Source organism: Pelmatolapia mariae, linkage group LG14 (genome assembly GCF_036321145.2).
Source record: "Pelmatolapia mariae isolate MD_Pm_ZW linkage group LG14, Pm_UMD_F_2, whole genome shotgun sequence".
Lineage (NCBI taxonomy): Eukaryota > Metazoa > Chordata > Actinopteri > Cichliformes > Cichlidae > Pelmatolapia > Pelmatolapia mariae.
In genome coordinates, this window is record NC_086239.1 from 20,471,045 (window position 1) to 20,496,093 (window position 25,049).

General features: G+C 41.9%; 1 protein-coding gene across 1 annotated transcript; it reads right to left on the reverse strand.

The window, feature by feature from the left end:
• Nucleotides 1-19,183: 19,183 nt before the first annotated feature.
• Nucleotides 19,184-23,767, reverse strand: LOC134640564 (coiled-coil-helix-coiled-coil-helix domain-containing protein 2-like). The gene is made up of 3 exons (XM_065471907.1): nt 23,553-23,767; nt 20,993-21,059; nt 19,184-19,360 (listed from the first exon to the last, which is right to left on the reverse strand). The coding sequence occupies exons 1-3, from the start codon at nt 23,765-23,767 to the stop codon at nt 19,184-19,186; spliced, it is 459 nt and encodes a 152-aa protein (XP_065327979.1).
• Nucleotides 23,768-25,049: the final 1,282 nt, after the last annotated feature.

Sequence of the window (25,049 nt, forward strand, 5' to 3'; positions counted from 1 at the left end):
GTTCTAACAGTCTGAGCTGCTTCCAGCTTTATTTGTGAAGAGCACAGCAGCTTACAAAACACGTAGCTAGCTCGTACAGCTGCGAGGTAAAATTCTCATAAGCTAAGATGACCTTAAAATAACGGGGCTACATGCGGTGATGCTAGCGTTAACCATGTTAGCACGTTACCTTCAACAGGTGGTCAGACTGCGTAAACAGGCACTCAGTCAGAGGTTGCGCTCTCCGTTTCGCTGCAGGGTCCCTTCATTCTTCACATATCCGTGTCGAGCCGAGTGTAAATCCCAAGGCTGAACGGCCTTTGTACAAGCACACACGCTTCTTAGCAGGGCGAAGCAATAAGCTAGAAACATCCAGGCTGGCAGACGGCCTGTGTCTGACCAACCAATCAGAGAGCTCCTTACATCCCACGGTGTGGCTAATTTGAATAGCAGCAGGATTTTTATCTAAACTGCGACATGTGGTCACTTCAGCTGAACTGGAAAAACTCATTCATGCATTTGTGTCATCACGCTTAGATTACTGTAATGCCCTGTTTACTAGCTTGGATAAATCATCTCTCTCCCGCCTCCAGGCGATACAAAACGCAGCAGCCAGACTACTAACTCGTTCTACCAAACGTGTTCACATCACTCCCATCTTATATTCTTTACATTGGCTCCCAATAGAGTTTAGAATTCGCTTTAAAATTCTTGTTTTAACATACAGAGCACTAAATGCCCAGGCTCCAGATTACTTATCCAAGCTTCTTATAAAATACTCTGCTGCTCGTCATCTCCGCTCACAGACTCAGAGTCTCTTAGTTGTTCCCCGTACACGACTGAAGACAAAAGGGGACAGAGCCTTTCAGTCTGTTGCACCAAGGCTGTGGAACAGTTTACCACTACAATTACGTGGATTCTTTTAAAAAACAGTTAAAAACTTTTCTGTTCAAACAAGCCTTTTGTTGATCTACATATTTTATATTTTTTACACTATTTACATTTGATCTTTTACGTTGTGTATAATGTCTATTGATTTCATTGTCTATTTTAATATTTGTGTACAGCGCTTTGTGACTGTTTGTCTGTGAAAAGCGCTTAATAAATAAACTTTACTTACTTACTTTACTTTTAAAATGAAGTTGTTAATCCAACATCTAATCCACATGTTAATCCCTGAGCGAACAGGAAAGGGAAATGGATTTTGAAATGGAGTTTATTAAAGTGGAGTTCGAAAATGTTTCTTGAAATGAAGACTTAAAAAGCATTTTAAAAATCAGTTTATTAAATATGGAATTCAAAAGTGAATTTACAAATGCAGATTTTATTCTACAATTCATTAATTAAGCACAGAATTTTTTATTTCGATGCACATGGCTCTTGTGGTCCTCCATAGTTTTCTGGATATGCTGTTTTAAAGTCTCACTTCTACCGCCACCACACTGGTACCGCAACTGTTTCTCAGAATGCTACCTTAATGGGTTTGAATTGCACTGTCTCACTTTGTGAAAGCCAATGTGAGGGAACTAAAGCTTTGATTGCTCACTTAAAGGAACACATAGAAGAGGGACGGCATGTAATTCGTCCAATGAGAGGATGCCAAAGTGTGTTCTCTGTAAAATCTACATTTACCTCCCATATGTCTAGAAAACACAAACGTTTGGAAAATGTGATTTGTGGTTTAAACAAAGATACTCAGTCAGAGAGTCCATCTACAAGTGCCACCATACAGGAAGGTGCCAGCGTATCAGATACAGAAGACCCTGATGGGTCTAATTTCAGTGACCTGTATCTCAGAAATGTATGTATGTTTTACATTAAACTACAGGGACAGCATCTTCTGCCAGCATCTACCATTCAAACCATTGTTGAAGAAATACAAAATATACATGAATTGGGACAGATGTATACATTGAATAGACTAAGCTCACTTCTAAAAGATATGTCAGTTTCAGATGAAGACATTATAAAAATCTGTGACACAGTAAAACAATCTGACTTGTTCTCAGCTTGTCACACAGGGCCCATGAGAACTGCTTATTCAAGACTTGAGTGCTTTAAAGATGTGTTCAAGTATGTTGAACCCAGAAAAGTGTTTTTGGGCAGGGACGAGAACAGGATGGAGAGATTTGCCTACTAAGTTCCTCTGCTAAATACTTTGAAGAGTATGCTGGAATCAAGTTTTTGGCAAGGTCTCGTATCGGTGGATCCTAATAATGTTTCAAGACCAGATGTTCTCAGGGACTGTTGTGATGGTGACGTGTTTGTGTCAAACAAATTTTTTTTCAGGAAAATCCGCATTGCTTCAAGCTGGTTCTATACCAGGATGCATTTGAAGTAGTGAACCCACTTGGTTCTGCAAAAAAGAAGCACAAGGTTTTGGCTGTGTACTTCTCTCTACTCAACATCCCCCCCCATGCCCGGTCAAATGCCTAGCATATGCAGCTAGTCTTACTGTGTAGGGAGAAGGATTTCAAGAAATTTGGCCATGAAAATGTTTTTTCAGAACTCCTGACTGATTTGAAGGTAGTGCTGGGCGATATGACGATATATATCGTGTGGACGATAGAAAAGTTTCTATCGTGCCATTTGTCTTCTATCGTTTCTAAGCCTAATTTTATAAATTATTACATAAAATATATCATTAACCCTTTACAACCGGTCGGAGCAGGCACACTCCGTTTTGCCTAACTATTTTTAAATCCCTGTAGAACTGGCTACCACGTAAGGTAGCGCAATAATTTTTTTTGCATATGAAACCGTAGGAGTTGTACTTACATCTTATTCCATTAGCTTGCCCTAGGTCACGGTTTCCTTCCACATATAGCTTTGCAAAAATTGCATAAAAAGCACTTCCAGCAACAAAAACATAATACTCCAGAAACAGGCTTTAATCCGATCGGCTGTTCATAACACTTCCTACGTTGGAATATAAGTCAGCGCAACTATCGCATGTCCGCCATTACCTGTCCGAAACCGGAAGTGATGTCATTTTCGCGGAAAATGTAGTTTTTTACTTTCAAAGCCTATGTTGGTGTTTTTAAAAGTCATGTTTGACTTTATGCTTTTCTGTATCGTTTCTGGGATGCTTCGAAGTCAAATTACACTGTTGGAAATAGTTTATTTTGATGCACATGCTGTGTTTTTGCAAATCTGCATTATAATATTTATTTTCATTTTTCCTGCAGTATATAAATATTAGTGTATCTCAAAAATAAAACTATGAAGACACTCAAAATAAATTTCTCGTGGTTGGAAACTATTTTGTCCAACTTTTTTGTATTTACAGTTTTGAGGGATAGGCCTGTTAAATTTTTCTAACTAGAAATATATGTAAAAAAACAAAAACGATTTTCAATTTTTTTGTAGTTTATTGCACTTTTTTGCAATTTATGTAGTTACTATGGACTTAATGCATACATATTATTAAATTTGGGCTATAACGGTTGTATTGATGTATAGCAACTTGAAATGCCTCCACAAATGGCACTACAGCATGTAAAATGTAAAGATAAGCTCTGGCGGTCTTGGTTCTATGGTACGTCTTAAAGGGTTAAATAGCCTGTGGCAAATATATTAGTGTTGTCTTCTCACTATACATACTCTTAACTTTATGCAAGAGAAAATAAAGTATAAAAAAATGATTTTTTTCACAAAGAAACTCCGTCTTGTGGTTTTGCGACATGGTGCTGCTTTACGTGCACCTGGATTTGCAACATGCTTTACGGTAACTCAAAACAAAGACTGCACCCTCTCCACTCGTTGTTTACAGACTGCATGCTTTCCAGATGACCACAGGTCAGGTGGTATATCGTGATATATATCGTTATCGTGATATAAAATAATTCATATCGTGATAAATATTTTTTCCATATCGCCCAGCACTATTTGAAGGTACTAGAGGAGAATGGGATAACAATGGCAGACAAACCTGTTGTGAAAGGAGCGCTCTACTGCATTGCTGGAGACAACCTGGGCTCTCATTGTATTGGGGGTTTTACAGAAAATTTCAGTTCATCAGTGTACTTATGCAGATATTGTCTGTTAACTCGAACTGAATTTCAGGGTGCTGATCCAGCAGTGTGTGGACCTCAGCGGACCCCAGAAACGTATAGATCTGCCACTGAACAGCTGGAAAGAGAAGACGTGTCAGAAGTTCAGGGGATAAAGTTCAGGTCTGTATTTAATTCTTTACAAAGCTTTGATGTTTGCACACCTGGCATGCCCCCGTGTCTCGGTCATGACATCTTTGAGGGTGTCCTCTCATACGATCTTGCTCTTTACCTCAAGTACTTCATCAACACAAATAAATGGTTCACTTACCCAATTCTGAACAGGCGCATCAAGCAATGAAATGAATGAATGAAACTTGGTGGACAAGCTGTTCAAAATTGGAACTCCTTGAGACTTTTACCTCTCATAATTGGAGACAGAGTGCAGAACTCTCAAGATAATGTGTGGCAGTTAACGTTGCAGCTTAAGGACATTGTTGACCTAATTTGTGCTCAGCAAATTTCCAAGGCTCAGGTTACTTATCTGGATGCTCTCATCCAAGAGTATTTGGAAACCAGAAAGGTGCTGTTTCCTAATATCAACTTAAGACCTAAACACCATTACTTACGACATTATCCAGGGCTGATCCTAAAATCTGGCCCTCTCATCAGGCTGTGGACAATGCGCTTTGAGAGCAAACACAGCTACTTCAAAAGATGTGCAAGGCATCTGAAAAATGTAAAAAATCTGTGCTTGACTCTTTTAGAGAGACATCAGATGTTTCAGGCCTTCCTTTCTGCGGAGTCAAATAAAAGATTGCTCACCATTTTACTCAGAGCTTTACAGTGAGCAAGTTAAAGATGCAGTCCTACATTTTGGCTTTACTGAAAGCAATACAAAGATTCCAGTTGCTGTTCAGTATAATGGCCTTACTTACAGGAAGGGTCAGTTTATTGTCACTAAGTTTGATCAGTCAATGGAGTTTGGTGAACTTCTCCTCATTCTTATTAAAGATGAGTCTGCTCTTCATTTTCTCATGAGAGTTTATGATGCAAAATTTCTTTCTTGCTACCACATGTACTCTGTAAAAAATGACACTGGGAGATTAGAGTGCAGACTCATCAGTGAACTGATTGACTTGTGGCCGTTATCATCTTACGTGAAAAACGGACACCAGATTGTTCCACTGTAGAATTGAAGAAATTATTTTACAGCTGCAATATAACCTGCATCATTAACATTGCATTAACAATATAATCTACAGCATTGATACTGCATTAAGATGTTTATTAAAACCTGCTGGCCTCACATTAACCCTTTTATTACAGGTGCAGCCATAATCATTGTATACACACATTGCATTTCGTGCTTATTAAAGAGTTGAAGCTCAGTCAATTAATTAAAGGTCGTAAGCCTCGTTCGGCGCGATGTCCGGACGATCTATTGTGTAAGTGACTTGGAGCTATGGAAGGTTAAAACGGCATACACGCTTACAAAACACATATAATACATATAATCGAGAAACAGGCCTGAGTAAAGGCCTGAATGTATTCAGCTTCTTGTTGCGTTTGAGTTTGCTTAGTAACAGGTGACAGAAGATGTGTCCGCATTTAGCTCTTAAAATTGATCATTTACTGTGAAAGATGCAAATAATGTTCTTGTAACGCGTGAAGGGGCGTCAACCCTGACATTATAAAAGCAATTGTTTGTGTATTTTTGGGTGGAGATCTATGCTGATTGTGTGCAGTCTTTATCTCCCCGCGCGTGTGTTCAATAAAATCATCGTTTGATCTAACACTTCTGGACCATTCTTGTTTTGTTCCCCTCAATATTTTTTGAATTCGGGACACCACTGAAGCACAGCGTCTTGTCAGACTGAATGCCTTGATGTCATTGGGCCAGAGCCAAACTCTTTGTATTTGTGTCTTAACAGATATGGCTGAATCGCAGGTGCTTATCTTAAAGAACATAGGGGATGCAATTGCAGGAGTGCTTCCGGACCTTCCTGATCAACTTCTCAAGTCAGTAGAAGATACTTTGAAAACACTTGGTGCAGAAACCACAGATGGTTTAAAGTACATTACAGAAAATGACCTGCTGCCAGTGCTCAAGCCCATACAAGCCAGAAGACTAGTGGCTGCCTGGACCCAAAATGGTAAGTGTAAAACATTGTCACCACACCAAACGCACAGAGGGCTGTTGAAGTTGGAAATAATTAGAATATGAGTGTTCCTGAGTCTGATGATGTGACCATCATTATTTAACCATGCTTTCTGTGTAAATAAAACTTGGATGCTTTGTGGGGCAGTTTAATACATTTTGAGTTTTGAAATGCAATCTATCAGACAAATTGCATTATTAAATTTTGACCACACTGTGTAACCTTAATATCTCAAGATGTATCTATGCAGTGCAGAATTTAACATAACAGAAAACATGATTTAATGCTTTCATCTCTTTTTTTATGTACTTTTAAAGTCTCTGGCACTTCGACACCAATCGCTGTACATTCCTCTCCAGTGGATGTCCTTCTTTCTCCACCCTCAATTTCTTCTTCACCAACATCATCCACGACTACTTCATCACCTTCAGGAATCTGTACACCATTACTACCAAACTGGGTAGAGAGATTTGAGATACCATGGCAGAGGCTCCCTGAGGAGTTGGCACAGAACTTGGAAAGACAGAAAAGACCAAACGCAAGACAAAGACGAGAAATGGTAACGATTGTGGTTTCTGAAATGATGAAGATTTGTAAGAATCCAACCAAACACAATACTACAGAGATAGCAAAAAGGATGGTGGCCAAGTATCCCAAGTCTCTTCAAGATGTGATTGATGGTGATGTTATTGGACCTGGATATCATTCCCTGCTAAAGCAACTTCAGGCAAGAGTTGAAAACGTCAAGCGACCTGACACACCAAAGGTAAAAAACGCAAAGCAATATCAGATGACGACAACGACACAGACGAAATACCAGCTGAACAAAAAGCAAGGGTTCAAGACACATATGGCTGTATTAGCTGGGAGCCAAAGCATTTGCTACTCTCTGAGACTGTGGAGAGTCAGCTTGAAAAAAAAAAGAAGAAATGAAGAAGCTGTTTAAAAAGAATAACTACAATACAGATGTTGTGAAAGAACTAGTCAAGTGCACCTATTACACGCAGCGTAAAGACATCAACAAAGGGGCAAGCATCCAGAAACTATGCCAGGAATACTATGCCAAAAATAACTATTTGCTTTGGCAGATGCAGAAGGACACCCTGAATGAGTCCTCGCAGAAGGACACCCTGAATGAGTCCTCACAAAAACCCTATCCATGAAATAATACCCTGCGGCTTGTGCTCTCGCCACGACGCTTTTAGAGTCAAAACATTACTTCACGCGCAAGTTGCAGCTTGTAAATTTTGCGCTGAGAGCAGAGTGACAGGACGGGTGCGGGACACCCCTTTGTAGCTGCTGAAGTCTAATTAAAGAAAGTGCAGGTGAAAACAGAAATGCTTCAGTATAATAATACAGAGCGCATATGAGGAGGAGGCGACGTGAAACAAACAAACAAACAAAAAATCACAGTCTCTTTTTAATTCAAGTGCTTTATTAGTCTGAATCAAACCGCTATAAAGACAATGACCTTCATCATTTTCATAACACAGTAACTTTCTGAACAATTCCCAGATTAACCGGCAATTAAGCAAGACCTGCACTTTCCTAGCTAACATACGGCACTATGACATTACCTAAACGTTAGCATTTGTGCTAACTAAAAATATCTACTCTACCTTTCTTTAACAAAAGGGAATTAAACCCTAAGTGTTACCTGGCTGGAGGGGGCATCCTGGACGCCCGGCTTCTGCTTCCTATTGGCATCACTTAAGTAAAAACGATTAATATACTTCTATATATGTCTGTGAAGGTTCTCAGTCATCCAGGTCATCGTAGTCTAAGGAGCTTGGAAAGAAAAGCGTCTGGACTTCTTAAAGTTGCTTGAAGTCGTTTCACCTCTCATCCGAGAAGCTTCTTCAGTTCTAAGGTCAAATGGCCGAGAGTCCCAGATTTAAACCCAGTGGGAGTATCCCCCCAAAGAGGGACAAAGGACCCCCTGGTGATCCTCTAATCACATGAGCCAAGGTGTGAAAGCGGGTGTGGGACCTAATCAGCCAGGGTTTCGGGTGAGCTCATTGTTAAACCTGGCCCCACCCTATCATGTGAATTCCTGAGGTCAGATGGCCCAGAATGTGAGTGGGCGTTAAGGCGTCTGGGAAGGGATCTCAAAACTGGATTATAGATGGCAGACAATTGGTGTCGTAAACCACCGCCTCTGTTCAAAGATGGTCGCTCACAGTGGACATAGATGGCCTCTTTCACTCCTCTTTCAAACCATCTGTCCTCTCTGTCCAAAATGTGAACATTGGCATCCTCGAAAGAATGACCTTTATCCTTAAGATGCAGATGGACTGCTGAGTCTTGTCCTGTGGAGGTGGCTCTTCTATGTTGTGCCATGCGCTTGTGAAGTGGCTGTTTGGTCTCTCCAATGTAGAGGTCTGGGCATTCCTCGCTGCACTGTACAGCATACACCACGTTGTTAAGTCTGTGTTTTGGAGTTTTGTCTTTCGGGTGAACCAGTTTCTGTCTGAGTGTGCTGCTGGGTCTGAAGTACACTGGGATGTCGTGCTTGGAGAAAACTCTCCTGAGTTTCTCTGATACACCGGCTACATAGGGGATGACAACGTTGTTGCGTCTGTCTTTCTTATCCTCCCTCGCTGGTGTCTGATCTTCTTTTCTGTGCATCTTTGCTGACTTCATGAACGCCCAGTTGGGATAACCGCATGTTTTGAGTGCTTCCTTTACATGTGTGTGTTCCTTCTTTTTCCCTTCAGGCTTAGAGGGAACATGTTCTGCCCGGTGGTGTAGGGTCCTGATTACTCCAAGTTTGTGTTCCAGAGGGTGATGGGAGTCAAAGAGGAGGTACTGGTCCGTGTGTGTGGGCTTCCGGTAAACTTCAATGTTGAGGTTGCCGTTTTCTTCAATGTGCACAGCGCAGTCCAGGAAGGGCAAGCAGTTGTCCTTTGTGTCTTCCCTGGTGAACTTGATGTTTTTATCCACGGCGTTAATGTGCGCAGTGAAGGATTCCACTTCTTGTGTTTTGATTTTGACCCAGGTGTCGTCTACATATCTGTACCAGTGGCTGGGTACTCTCCCTTTAAAAGAGCAACTTTAAGAAGTCAAGCAACTTTAAGAAGTCCAGACGCTTTTCTTTCCAAGCTCCTTAGACTACGATGACCTGGATGACTGAGAACCTTCACAGACATATTGCCATACATTTTGGGAGGAACACCCTTCAACTGGTGCGGGAGTATGAAAGGGAATCAAGAAAACTAGCGGATTATAGGAACCATCTCCGTTTCAACCTGAGATGCAGACAAAGCAGAGTTGTTCCTAAGAGCCTGCGCCTTGGATCCACTGTCAGGGGACACAGAGCAGACTTGATTCTACAGAGAGCACAAAATCACCTTCTAAGTGAAAGGATAAGACAGGTCCATTTCACTATAGATGCCCTCCAGATCAAGATCAGCCAGACTCTGCAGGAACTGGAAACCCTTCCACCCTCTCCAATCCTAGAAGAGGTTTACAAATTTGTGGACAAGGCTCAGCGGGCCCAACACTCTAAAGGAAAAGAAAGACAATGCAGGAAATTCCACACCTTGCTTTCAAAAACACTCACTCCTCAGTCTGAATCTACACAACTCAGAGAAGAACATACACCTGAGGACAGTCAGGAAAAATGGGTGAAGAACTTTTCAGACCGGAAGCTCACTGAACCTGAAAAGAACGTATTAGCCAAAGGACTCAATTTTGCCATTGCTCCGCAACAGTTGCCCATAGTGGACCTCATCACAGCCACAGAAACTGCCATACGGATCAACAAATTATCACAGACAGAAGCAGAGCAAATCAGGATGAAAGTCTCAGCCACCCTCTCCAGTGCCAAATTCCCTCCGTCTAACCTCACATTACAAGAAAAGAAGGCCGTCGCTTCCCTGAGCAAAGACCACAACATCACTATATTACCAGCGGATAAGGGAAGGTGCACCGTAGTCCTAAACACAACGGATTACCACACAAAGATCACTACTCTCCTCAGTGACAACAATACCTACGAAGCCTTAAAGCGAGACCCCACAAGCAGCTACAAAAAGAAAGTTATAGCTTGCCTTCAAGACCTTGAAAGGGACAAAATCATCGACCGCCTCACATATCACCGCCTTTATCCAGGGGATGCCATACCCTGCATTTATGGACTTCCTAAGATCCACAAGGAAGGTGTCCCTCTCAGACCCATAGTCAGTAGCATAAACTCAGCCACTTATAACATTGCAAAACACCTTGCTACCATCCTTGCACCTCTGGTGGGGAACACCCCACACCACATCAAGAACTCCACCGACTTCACCGACAAGGTCGAGAAACTTACCCTGGATCCAGATGAAACCATGGTGTCCTTTGATGTAGTCTCTCTCTTCACTTGCATACCCACCACGGAGGCTGTGGAGACTGTCAGAAAACGACTACAAGAAGACAACTCCTTGGAGGACAGGACCAACTTCACACCCGATCAGATCTGCACACTGTTAGACCTCTGCCTCACCACTACATATTTCAAGTACAACGAGGGTTTCTACAGACAAAAACATGGCTGTGCCATGGGCTCCCCCGTGTCACCTATTGTAGCCAACCTTTACATGGAGGAAGTGGAAAGAAAGGCTCTTGGCTCTTTTAAAGGGAGAGTACCCAGCCACTGGTACAGATATGTAGACGACACCTGGGTCAAAATCAAAACACAAGAAGTGGAATCCTTCACTGCGCACATTAACGCCGTGGATAAAAACATCAAGTTCACCAGGGAAGACACAAAGGACAACTGCTTGCCCTTCCTGGACTGCGCTGTGCACATTGAAGAAAACGGCAACCTCAACATTGAAGTTTACCGGAAGCCCACACACACGGACCAGTACCTCCTCTTTGACTCCCATCACCCTCTGGAACACAAACTTGGAGTAATCAGGACCCTACACCACCGGGCAGAACATGTTCCCTCTAAGCCTGAAGGGAAAAAGAAGGAACACACACATGTAAAGGAAGCACTCAAAACATGCGGTTATCCCAACTGGGCGTTCATGAAGTCAGCAAAGATGCACAGAAAAGAAGATCAGACACCAGCGAGGGAGGATAAGAAAGACAGACGCAACAACGTTGTCATCCCCTATGTAGCCGGTGTATCAGAGAAACTCAGGAGAGTTTTCTCCAAGCACGACATCCCAGTGTACTTCAGACCCAGCAGCACACTCAGACAGAAACTGGTTCACCCGAAAGACAAAACTCCAAAACACAGACTTAACAACGTGGTGTATGCTGTACAGTGCAGCGAGGAATGCCCAGACCTCTACATTGGAGAGACCAAACAGCCACTTCACAAGCGCATGGCACAACATAGAAGAGCCACCTCCACAGGACAAGACTCAGCAGTCCATCTGCATCTTAAGGATAAAGGTCATTCTTTCGAGGATGCCAATGTTCACATTTTGGACAGAGAGGACAGATGGTTTGAAAGAGGAGTGAAAGAGGCCATCTATGTCCACTGTGAGCGACCATCTTTGAACAGAGGCGGTGGTTTACGACACCAATTGTCTGCCATCTATAATCCAGTTTTGAGATCCCTTCCCAGACGCCTTAACGCCCACTCACATTCTGGGCCATCTGACCTCAGGAATTCACATGATAGGGTGGGGCCAGGTTTAACAATGAGCTCACCCGAAACCCTGGCTGATTAGGTCCCACACCCGCTTTCACACCTTGGCTCATGTGATTAGAGGATCACCAGGGGGTCCTTTGTCCCTCTTTGGGGGGATACTCCCACTGGGTTTAAATCTGGGACTCTCGGCCATTTGACCTTAGAACTGAAGAAGCTTCTCGGATGAGAGGTGAAACGTCTTCAAGCAACTTTAAGAAGTCCAGACGCTTTTCTTTCCAAGCTCCTTAGAATACTTCTATATACCGTTGGAAGTTTGCCAACCGCCACTAACATTTAAGAATTTGTCTCCCGAGTAACTTCCGGTGTGCAGGATACACAACAAGGACGATTATTGGCATATTTATCACTTGCTTAAAAAAAAAAAACACTGATAAAACGCTTTACATTCAACGACCGTTGGACAGTCCGGAACTTTCCGCGTGTTACATCAACAATGGAAACCGAGGCAGCGAGGCGTGCTAGGCCCTGATGTACAGTGCGTCTGCTTTTGCCGCCATATGTACAGAAGCTGCGGCTTCCCTGACTACAAAAGCCTTGCCATGCGTCAGGATGCTTTCTTTTATTTGTTTGTATGTATGTATGTATGTGTGTGTGTGTGTGTGTGTGTGTGTGTGTGTGTGTATGTATGTGGTTCAAAAGTGATGAACTGATAATAATTAAAAAAAAAAAAAACACCGAAATGAAACAAGAACAAATAAATTACATTTAAAACAGCCTGTAAGTAGCATAAAATGAAATGAATGATTATATTAAAACAATATGCTGCAGTCCTTCAACAAAAGGGAGGAAGACTAGAGAGATCACTCATACTCTAGATAGCAGCTCTTCTTCCGCGTGTTACATCATTTATCTCCCGAGTAACTTCCGGTGTGATCTTCATTCTGCAGATAGCATCTCTTCTAATGACAGACCTGTAGAAAGGGAGAAACCAGGACAGTTAATACTTTAAATCGTTTAAACTGACTTAACATACTTAGGTTAAGGCTCTCAGGTACTTAATCTAATCCATAACTATCTGCAGATTTCAGATGGTTGAGGGTGGAGTTTCAGATAATAAAATAATTGAAACTGTTGTTTATTAAACTGGTGTACAAGATCTTGAAATTATTTCAATACATCACTGTGGACTACTAGAACTTCTGGTCAAAATGAGCTTTACCTTAGCACAACTTTGGGTTTGGCAAGATCAAAATTAAACATTGAAACCAGTTTATTCCAAATATATTTAAGATAATTAATATTTGGATGATCTTTGCCTTCTTTAGGCAATTTAGATTTTGAAGTGGAAACACTGGGACTAGAGAGATGACTCATTCTGCAGATAGCATCTCTTCTAATGACCATTGTGAAAAACGGGATTTTGAAATAAAGACTGACTTTGAAAAAAAGGACATTTTGGATTTAAAAACGGCTGGAAATAAATAAAATGCCTCAGGAATAATCTCTGTTATTGTGAAAAATAATGACCATGAAATAATATTTCACAAAAATAAGTAAATTTATATAGCAGAATGCAATATATTTCACAATAATGAGCTTGTTTTTTCAAAATGTGTTCCATTATTTCACAATATCATTCTCACATTACATATCTGTGTCTTATTTATTCACATAGAAACTCCCTTTGTTTATAAGGCTAACTTGTTAACCACTTGCTGCCTGATTAAAAACAGAGTTCCACCTGATTTCACGAAATACTGACTTGCATACTTAAAAAAATGAAGATATAACCCATTTCCAAAACTTTACACTAACAAATTATGAATAACTGAGAAGATTAAACTAAAAGAAATTGGTAGTAATAAAAAAAAAAAATCTCCATGTGTAAATATGTGTACTTAACGTGGATGCATGGAAAAACAATGCAGTGCAAAATAAACATGCAGATGTATAATCTTACATTTTACAAGCTGTATACATACTACACCCAAACAGGAGCATGTAGAAGCTCATTTTTCCCCAAAAAAGAAAAGAAAAACCTTAATAAACATATTCAGCATGTAGAGAAAAAGGTGTGACTTGTGTAAATGGATAAATGAGACATAGGGAGAGAGAGATATACATGTAGCTTTGAGTAAAATAGAAAAACAGGATATAAGAACCAGTCTATTTACAATTTAACACTTTATTCAAGTTAATTAGTTATTAGTTATTCATTATTCAAGATAATAATAAAAAAAACAAATTGAATGAAATGAAACCATAACAAATAAATTACATTTAAAAACAGCCTGTAATTAACATAAAATTACATCAAATAAGAATAATAACACAAACACTGGGACTAGAGAAGACTCATTCTGTAGAGAGCATGTCTTCTAATGACAGACCTGTAGAAAGAGATTAAAAAAAAAAAAAAAAAGGACAGTTAATACTTTAATTCTTTTAAACAGACTTAACATACTTAGGTTAAGGCTCCCCCTTATGGCCACACTGGGTATTACAGGAGTTTAGAATAGTGCAAAGTCATTTGGCTTTGATATGTGAGCGACAAAGGGCTCATTCCAAGCCTCGATGCTTGCTGGGTTAAACTCAGTTTGAAAAGAGAAAAATGAGACTGAAAAAGCAACAGCCTGATGTCGATCTATTTGATGTGCATGAGGAAGATCCAGTACTTTAGAATTTTATGTGGGATGAAAGGAGCATGCTGAAAATGTGCAACAGCAACAACAGAAAGACAGCAGTCTCCATTTATACAAAGTCTGGAGGTGATTCACTCACCATTAGCAGACATGCACTTTTTGAGCGCCTCATTGAAGCCCTCGCTCAGCTTGAGGTCGCTTTCCTTTTGGGCACAGGCCACAAACTGCCTGAGCTCGAAGGAGCAGGCCTGCTGCTGCTGCTGCTGAGGGGCTCCCTGCTGGTACGGCTCCTAATACACACAAGATAGCTGGTGCATCTCCATTTGAACACCCCCGGTGTCGTGGCGTGGGCGTCTCAGATGGCCAGCAGCCCCTGGTGGCACCTCCTGTCTCCACGCTGGTCCTCGGGGATTCCATCGTCAGGAACGTGCGGATGAGGGGGGCGCTCACGCTGTCGTTCCCAGGAGCCACCGTTGTCGACATAGTGGACAGAATTCCTAACATCCTGGCGTCCCACCCACAGGCCAAGCGGCTCATCATCCACATGGGCACCAATGACATCCCCAAACAGCAATCCGAGCTGCTGAAGCTGGACTTCCTCCAGCTCTTCAGCCTCCTTGGTCAGCTGCAGGTGAGTGCTTTTATGTTCAGGCCCACCCCCACCTGCGGCAGAAGGATAGGCCGTTTAAGCCGGCTGCTCAGCCTTAACACCTGGCTTTCCTCCGCCTGTGTCTCCCACGGTGTGGGTTTTATTAACAATTTTGATGCCTTCTGGGAGAGGAGGCATCTCTTTGGGGCAGACGGGCTCCACCTCAACGCCTGTGGACGCCGTCTGCTGTCCGCCAATTTGGCATACAGCACTCCTGCACACGGCCCTGTCATTACCCCAAACCAACATTACCTGCTGATCTGTCCGCCACTGACTGATGTCCCCCTGGTCCCAGCTCCTATATTTGTTCCACTTTTAACAGTAATACACAAAACTCTGGACTTGGACCTCTCTCTCCCACAGACAACACAATACTCACACAATAATCACAAACAGAGAGCAACAGAATGATCATAAATCCAGTAACTCCAAAAACATTAATAACCTCCGGCCTCTTCAAAAATGTCAACATCCATTGAACTCTAATGTCAAAAATCCACCAGTCTCGATCAGTATGGCACTTTCAAATGTCCGCTCTCTGTTGAACAAGTCTTTTATTATTAATGATTTAATTTTAGATAATAAACTTGACTGTTTATTTTTAACTGAAACATGGCTGGGTTCGGATGCACCAGTTGTTCTCACTGAGGCCTCCCCACCAAATTTTAATTTCTCTTTTTCTATTAGAAGTGGTAAGAGAGGTGGTGGGACCGCATCTTTAACCAACAACACACTCACCACCAAACAAATTTTATTTGACCATTTTACCACTTTTGAATTCCATGCTATTGTTTTTAGCAGCCCTCCAGTTTTATCTGTCACAATTTATAGACCACCTAAAGACAGTGCTGCTTTTATCAAGGAATTTTCAGAATTTTTAACAAACATACACTCAAAATATAACATGATAATTTTAACCGGTGATTTTAACCCCCACATAGATAATCCTTCTGACTCTACATCAAAAGAATTTTTAAACATTCTTCACTGTATGGATTTTACCCAGCACGTCACGCAGCCGACTCACAACAGAGGACACACTCTGGACCTGGTCATCACCCATGGGCTGTCCACCAGTATGTCCTCTGTTGTTGACTTGGCTGTCTCTGACCACTACTGTGTGTTGTTTTTTTTGTTTTTTTGTTTTTTAACATCACCGCTTTTATTCAGCGGGAGACCTCGGTGTGAACTGTGAGGAGGCGCTATCTAACCTCTGAAGTGGCTGCAAATTTTACCAGGGTTTTAGATGAATGCCCCTCTGTGATTTTACCTGCACCCTGTAATTTTATTTTTAATCATTTTAACAGCAAACTGAAGAAAAGCCTCGACTCCGTTGCTCCGCTCACCACCAAAAAGATTAACGTAAAACATGTATAATAAAAAAAACATGTAAAATAAAAATGCAATCAACCGTCAAATACTTTGCGAGCAACTTAAAATGTACAATAATACTCTAAGGAATTCAAGAAATTCATACTTTGCCAAAATAATCAGTAATAAAAAAAATAATCCCAAGGTCCTCTTTTCCACCATAGATCATTTAATTAACCCTGATTTTAACAGCTCCCAAAGAACCTCCACAGACTCACTCTGTGATCAGTTTGCAGACCACTTCAGGGGAAAAATCAGCACCATCAGATGTGATATTTTATTTTCTCGTGATATGATTTTAAACACATCTGAGGGCTCGATTGTACCGGAGGAGACACCGGACAGTTTTGTCCTGGTTAATGCTGTTAACCTTAAGAAAGTTTTCTCCACAGTGAGACCCACCACATGTCTTTTAGATCCAATCCCCTCTTATCACTTCTAAAAACACTTTATGGATTTTTTGAAGCTGAGCTTTTATACATGATGAATTGCTCTCTTCAGTTGGGTGTCTTCCCTGCTGCCTTTAAAACGGCGGTGGTGAGGCTGCTTCTGAAGAAGAGCAATTTGGATTGTAATAATTTTAATAACTACAGACCTGTATCCAACTAACTATTTTTACCCAGATTAATGATTTTTTTGAATGATAAACAGATCCTGGAGATATTTCCGTCTGGATTTAGGGTGAACCACAGCACAGAGACTGCTCTCCTAAAGGTTTTAAATGATCTTAGATATAACTGGGACTCCCAAAAGCTCTCAGTCCTGGTGCTACTGGATCTAAGCGCAGCCTTTGATACAGTAGACCACGCTATTCTTTTAAACAGACTGAAACACATGGTGGGCCTCTCTGGTGCTGTACACAACTGGTTCACTTCCTATCTTTCAGACAGAACTTTTATAGTGAGTATGGATACATGCTCCTCTAAGATCCATAAAATGACATGTGGTGTGCCCCAAGGGTCAGTTTTAGGCCCTGTACTTTTTAATTTGTATATGCTCCCTGTCAATGGCGAATTGTACTTAGTAGTCAGTATAAGCTTTTAATGATATAAGTTTGCATAAGATAGAATACTGCATGTTGATCTTTTGATGACTTAGACTGTTGTTCACTACAAGACTTATTCTGTTTTGTAAGTTTGTTCCCACAGCGATAATAAGAGCTGAACAAGCAGTTTCACTCCCTACCAGGAAGAGGAGAGCTGGACTCTTATCTGCACTCCCTGAGAAGAAGAGGGGCCGCGTCTTTCCTGGATACACCAAAGCCACTGCAAGAAGGTTGTTCCCAGAGGATTCCACTTCCTCCACAGAAATCAACTAGGAAAGTTTCACCCTCGCGTGGTTTCTTCAGTGGTGAGGGGGAAGTGCTGATTGAGCATTGCTCGCACTTCAACCTCCAGCCATTGGCCAACTCTAGAGTAACCAAGTAGTAGGGTGTGACGGACCTGTGTGCAACCATGGGAAGGTGGACCCTCTTGGTTACCTTGACTACGATGCTCACTCTTACAGGACCCCAGCTGATGCCAACAACAGCTGAACCACGAGGCAGACAGAAACGATGGACGCACGACAACTCCCGCCTAAGAGACATGAGACAAGACCACATACACCCTTGGATGAAGAATGCCTGGTACCGCTATATCCACGACAGGACCAGGGCAGAATCAGAAGATACAGACTGTTATGTCTGTTCTTATATGCCCAGCACGTCGACACACCCTACACTATATGGGAAATACATGAACAACACTCAAGCCAAGTGTGCCGCTAGCTTCGCTGGCATTGGATTCCAACACAGCCAAATCACCATCGACGAGATCAACCCATCTACCTTTTACACTCTTCACGTCAACCTTCAAGGAGGGTTACAACACAAGAAAATCACCATTGAAGACGTTGTACTTGATAAAGGTACATGTGATAAACCCTTCTGGATCAACTTCAATGTGACAAACCAGAGTACATCCAACTATTTCCCAGTGTTCTTGGACCAAACCCAGGGAAGAACCACTCCATGTGCTATAAGCAAAACAAAGGTAACAGGCTGCTTGGAAACACCACTAACTGCAACCGGACCGCTGGAGAAGGAGAAGGTGCCCCTGTGAACACGACTGGACCATCTAATGGCACATACTGGGTGCAAGGAATGGCCTGGCTATGTGGACAACGGGCATATTTCATACTGCCCCCAGGCTGGACAGGAACATGTGCTCCCATATTCCTGCCAGACCACACTTTCAGGATGACCGCAGTAAACACCACTTCTACAGTACGCCGGAACAGAAGATCAACGTCCCCTGAAATTCAAATTATGGACTATCGGACAAAAAGTACTCCATACATTTTCCCCCTGGGTGGGAACCGGAAAAACATGCTGAGGATTGAAACTCAGGACTACCGTTTTGGACTTTTCCTGAATGCCTTGTGCAAGATTAACGAACAGCAGAATCAGGAAATCAATGGATTACGAATTGCAGTGATGCAACATCGAGTAGCTCTGGACATGATACTAGCTACTAAAAAATATAGCCAGAGTCCGCCCTATTCTCTCTCGGGCCAACACGGAGATGTTGATGCATGGGGATGGTGGAGCCCGGCTGTAACAAAAAACGTTTTGTTAAGAACTTTACGTAGTAAATGTTTAGCTAGCCGCAAATGCAACAGAAAGTATAGCATTTCGTAACTACAGCATTTCGTAACTACACTCACTTTAAATATATCAAATGACTAATAATGATGAAAAGCAACGACTATAAGACAGAAAGACAGCAGTCTCCATTTATACAAAGCCTGGACGTGTTTCACTCACCATTAGCAGACATGCACTTTTTGAGCGCCTCATTGAAGCCCTCGCACAGCTTGAGGTCGCTTTCCTTTTGGGCACAGGCCACAAACTGCCTGAGCTCGTAGGAGCAGGCCTGCTGCTGCTGCTGCTGAGGGGCCCCCTGCTGGTACACAGGCTGGGCCTGGTATGGCTCCTAATACACACAAGACAGAGGATTGATCTTTATCATGTGTGTGTGATAAAGATCAAAACAGAGTTTAACATGTCAGAACGAGCTTCAGTTTTGTATCACAAAGATGGAATATCTTCCATTAATGACACAAAGTAAATATATTTACACATCTATCGATAAAAATGCTGAAATATCTAAAACTGCAATCCTCAAACTGCTCAAGTGCGTGTGGTTTCCCAGTCCTTTTTGTCATAAAGAAAAGCAGAGTAAATCGGCGGTCCCCAACCCCCGGGCCTCGGACCGGTACCGGTCCATGAGTCGTTTGGTACCGGGCCGCGAGAGTTGAGGCTCAGGTGTGAAATGTATGGTTTTCGGGGTTTTTATCGGTTTTCAGCGTTATTTTGTTATCGTTTTTATCGTTAACTCGGTTTTCCTGGGTCTTTTCACGTGTGTTATGAATAAATCTTCTTTTTTTTCGGTACCGGTACTAGTTTTATTTTGTTGTATTTATCCGCGACACCTTAAAGGCCGGTCCGTGAAAATATTGTCGGGCATAAACCGGTCCGTGGCGCAAAAAAGGTTGGGGACCGCTAGAGTAAATGATTGGTCATCACTCATATCTTAAAATCTACTATGAATGTAACTGCATAAAGATAATAGTGATGTACTGGGTTCAGGGTTAATGAGACAAACATCATTATGCATATTTCCCTGCACTTGTGTGAATGTAAATAAACCACGTTTGACTTTTGGACTTTTGTTTTGGTTATAAACGCCCCAAATCGGGCACATCACTCCACAGATACTGCCCTGTGTATGTTTGTGGAGAACTTGAAGAGCTTGCTGGACAAGAGTCCTTGTGTTGGAGCTGTATTTTTAGATCTGAAGAAGGCTTTCGACTCTGTAAACCATCAGATATTGTTGTCCAGATTGACTCAGTTTAATATCTCCAGTCAGGCTCTTCAGTGGTTTGCCTCATATCTCTCACACAGGAAACAGTGTGAGGTGTTGGATGGGGTTAAATCTCCATATTTAGACTGTGATACAGGGGTTCCTCAAGGATCTGTTCTTGAGCCCTTTTTGTTCTCTCTTTTTATCAATAACTTACCTGAAGTCTGTCCAAATATATTTGCTCAAATGTATGCGGATGATGCAGTTATACAGGTCCTTCTCAAAAAATTAGCATATTGTGATAAAGTTCATTATTTCCTGTAATGTACTGATAAACATTAGACTTTCATATATTTTAGATTCATTACACACAACTGAAGTAGTTCAAGCCTTTCATTGTTTTAATATTGATGATTTTGGCATACATAACTCATGAAAACCCAAAATTCCTATCTCAAAAAATTAGCATATCATGAAAAGGTTCTCTAAACGAGCTATTAACCTAACCATCTGAATCAACGAATTAACTCTAAACACCTGCAAAAGATTACTGAGGCTTTTAAAAACTCCCAGCCTGGTTCATTACTCAAAACCGCAATCATGGGTAAGACTGCCGACCTGACTGCTGTCCAGAAGGCCATCATTGACACCCTCAAGCAAGAGGGTAAGACACAGAAAGAAATTTCTGAACGAATAGGCTGTTCCCAGAGTGCTGTATCAAGGCACCTCAGTGGGAAGGAAAAAGTGGGGCAGAAAACGCACAACGAGAAGAGGTGACCGGACCCTGAGGAAGATTGTGGAGAAGAACCGATTCCAGATCTTGGAGGACCTGCGGAAGAAGTGGACTGAGTCTGGAGTAGAAACATCCAGAGCCACCGTGTACAGGCGTGTGCAGGAAATGGGCTACAGGTGCCGCATTCCCCAGGTCAAGCCACTTTTGAACCAGAAACAGCGGCAGAAGCGCCTGACCTGGGCTACAGAGAAGCAGCACTGGACTGTTGCTCAATGGTCCAAAGTACTTTTTTCGGATGAAAGCAACTTTTGCATGTCATTCAGAAATCAAGGTGCCAGAGTCTGGAGGAAGACTGGGGAGAGGGAAATGCCAAAATGCCTGAAGTCCAGTGTCAAGTACCCACAGTCAGTGATGGTCTGGGGTGCCATGTCAGCTGCCGGTGTTGGTCCACTGTGTTTTATCAAGGGCAGGGTCAATGCAGCTAGCTATCAGGAGATTTTGGAGCACTTCATGCTTCCATCTGCTGAAAAGCTTTATGGAGATGAAGATTTCATTTTTCAGCACAACCTGGCACCTGCTCACAGTGCCAAAACCACTGATAAATGGTTTACTGACCATGGTATTACTGTGCTCAATTGGCCTGCCAACTCTCCTGACCTGAACCCCATAGAGAATCTGTGGGATATTGTGAAGAGAAAGTTGAGAGACGCAAGACCCAACACTCTGGATGAGCTTAAGGCCGCTATCGAAGCATCCTGGGCCTCCATGACACCTCAGCAGTGCCACAGGCTGATTGCCTCCATGCCACGCCGCATTGAAGCAGTCATTTCTGCAAAAGGATTCCCGACCAAGTAATTTGTGCATAACTGAACATAATTATTTGAAGGTTGACTTTTTTTGTATTAAAAACACTTTTCTTTTATTGGTCGGATGAAATATGCTAATTTTTTGAGACAGGAATTTTGGGTTTTCATGAGTTATGTATGCCAAAATCATCAATATTAAAACAATGAAAGGCTTGAACTACTTCAGTTGTGTGTCATGAATCTAAAATATATGAAAGTCTAATGTTTATCAGTACATTACAGGAAATAATGAACTTTATCACAATATGCTAATTTTTTGAGAAGGACCTGTATATACGCAAGCAAATAGTGTCCAGCAGGTGGCAAAAGATCTTACAGCTGCTTTAGCATTAATGCATAGCTGGCTGGAGGACTCATGCCTAATGTTGAACACCTCAAAAACTGTCTGTATGTATTTTTCAAAACGCCCCTTAAACTTGAAGGAGTCAAACATATTCTTGGATGGAGTAGAGCTTGAATTAGCTCCAGAATTTAAATATCTTGGGGTCATTCTAGACCCAACATTATCCTTTAAGAGTCACATAAATACAGTGTCCCAGGTACTTTAATCATCGAAAGTTTAATCATATACGTAATAATTTAAATATGAATGTTGCAAAAACTTATTTTTACTCAATGATCATGTCTCATATGGACTATTGTTTGACGTCCTGGTCACTTGCTTGTCCAACAACACTTAAAACTATTGAAAACATTTATAAAAGAAGTTTAAAACTACTTGACAAAAAACCGACTTCCCACCACCACTGTCATGTGTTAAAAAAACAAATTACTGAACTTCAATAACTTAGTGAAACTTAAAAGAGTGTGTTTAATATATAAAGTCTTACACTTCCTTGCTCCACCACAACTAAAGCAGTTCATTAGGCATAAAGAAAGCTCAGACAGGACCACTCGAGCTATAATCCGAGGAGACTTGTTTATACCCCACAGACGGACAGCATTTGGGCAGAACGTCCTTTCTGTCTAGGGTGGCCATCTGTGGAACAGTCTTCCTCAATCCATTAGAGAATGCTCCACATTCAATTTGTTTAAGGCAAAGGTGAAAAACTGGTTATGGACAAATCAAGTGTGTGATCATGTATAAATTGTATAGTTTTAATGTTTTATTTGGGAACAGAATGGTGTGTATGTGTAAGTTTGGTGATGGAGTTTTTATTATGAATGAATTATGAATTTGTATGAATTATTATGTCTATTTTTTATGTTTAAGGACAACAGATGGAAATTAGCCCTTGGCTATAATCTGGCATATTTACATTCATGTAAGTTTTTTCCATTTATGTTCATTAATATGCACTGTCCTAAATAAATAAATTAAATATTTTTCATAACTGATGTTTTCCTTCAGCCGCAGCTGTGTCTGTATTTTCAAATAAACTTATCACATGTGTAAACAGAAAAAAAAATAAACCCAGATTGAGCAGAGGGAGTAATTCATCTCTAATCGACCAGCACTGATTGCACTCAAGAGTCTTAATGAAAGCAAGATGATTTCTTGACTGCTTTTAGTTAAAAGTCTCAATTTTCATCATATTGTTTCCATCTGGCTGTTATTATACTGAGCTACCACAGTGCATGTAACTGCATCCATGCGTTACATAATATGTGGTGTTTGTTTTTTACCTGCTCCATGTTGCAGAGTCCCTGCATACTGTGTCTCATACACTCTAATCTTCCTTGAAACTGTTCCAGTCCTGTGGCTGGCTAAACCTGGGCTTACCTATATGTGACGTCAGGCCTGGCAGGCTCTGAGTGTCCTCCGCTGAAACCTCCAGTCATGGCTTGGGTGATTGTGTGGCCTACCGCCGAGCCTACTGCCACCCCAGCGGCTGTAGACGCCATCTGGACAAACATACCCGGCTGCCTGGGCGCTGCGGCTAGCGTGCCGACAGCGGACGGAGGCGCCTGCGTTTCGTAACGACGAAAATCAAACATGTTAATCACCCCAGAGCTTTAATGGCTGAAACTGTCCCCGCGCTCCTCAGTGGCGTGTCCAGTGGGGTGGCCTGGGGGGGGCACAGGCCACCCCTCCAACCAGACTGGCCACCCCAGGTGCCACCCCGAAGCTAAAACAATAAAATTCAATGAAATATCAAATGTATGATTATGTTTTCACAGTGAAGCGCTGATATCCGAGTGTAAGTGAATGCAGCATTGGCTTCTGCACTATGAGCATCATGTTAGCAAAGGTAGGAGAGCCAAGCACGAAAGACAGCACCGCAGAAAACAATTTTTCGGTGAAAGATTAACAGGTTAACATAGCTGGACTGGCCACCGGGCATACCGGGCATTTGCCCGGTGGGCTGATGACTTTTTCTTTTCTTTTTTTTTGTAATGGCATGAACAATGAGAGGTGGTGGATTGGCCAGATGCTGGCCGATGTGTAAAAATAACTCAGTTTGGTGGTGACTATCGCGGAGCTTCCACAGAGGCCAGCAGGTGGATGAGGTAAGGGGAGGCAGGAGGAGAGACCCGAGGCAGCCGCCAGTCCGAGTGTCAGGTGAACTAAACTTCAGGTAAGAAGTTATGACCTGCAGTCTATCTGGGTCAGATATAAACCAAGTTTAGGTGGAGTTTATTTTTGTTGTGCTGATTTTTTACAGTCAGTTACAATAACTCGTACTGCGTGCTAGCTAGCATGACAGAGTTTCTATACAGCTGGGTCGGTGCTATGATATTACTGATAGTGAACTTTATTTTATTCATAAGGTTAGTTAGTAGAGTTGCCAACCGTCCTGTAAAAAACGGAATCGTCCCGCATTCAGAGAAATATTACACGTTTCGTATTGAGATGAGAAGAGACGCAGTTTGTCCCGTACTTTAGCTATAATGAAAAAAAGACACAAAGCTGGAGTTATTCTGTGTCTTTGTTGCACAGCTGCCTCTTCTCTCATTCTCTCCCCTCCCTCTCCTGTTTCTACTTCAATCATGAAACTGATCAATGATCAGCTGATCGGCCTTTCTCTCTTGTTTGTTTATCGCCCACTTTGCGCCAGAAAGAGGAAACCAGCGGATGTCGCGCTAAACAACAGCAGCACGTTTAAGCTTGATCAGCTGTTGTTAGAATTTATTTAATATTAATTTCTAGTATCAGCTGATGTTTGCTGGAGCCACAGCTGTAAAGCTGCTGGTCATGATATCAGTTTGGTTATCTGGTGAGAGGGAAACATGAAGATGAAACCAGGAGATGTCCTTACTGAATCATCAGAGCTGCACA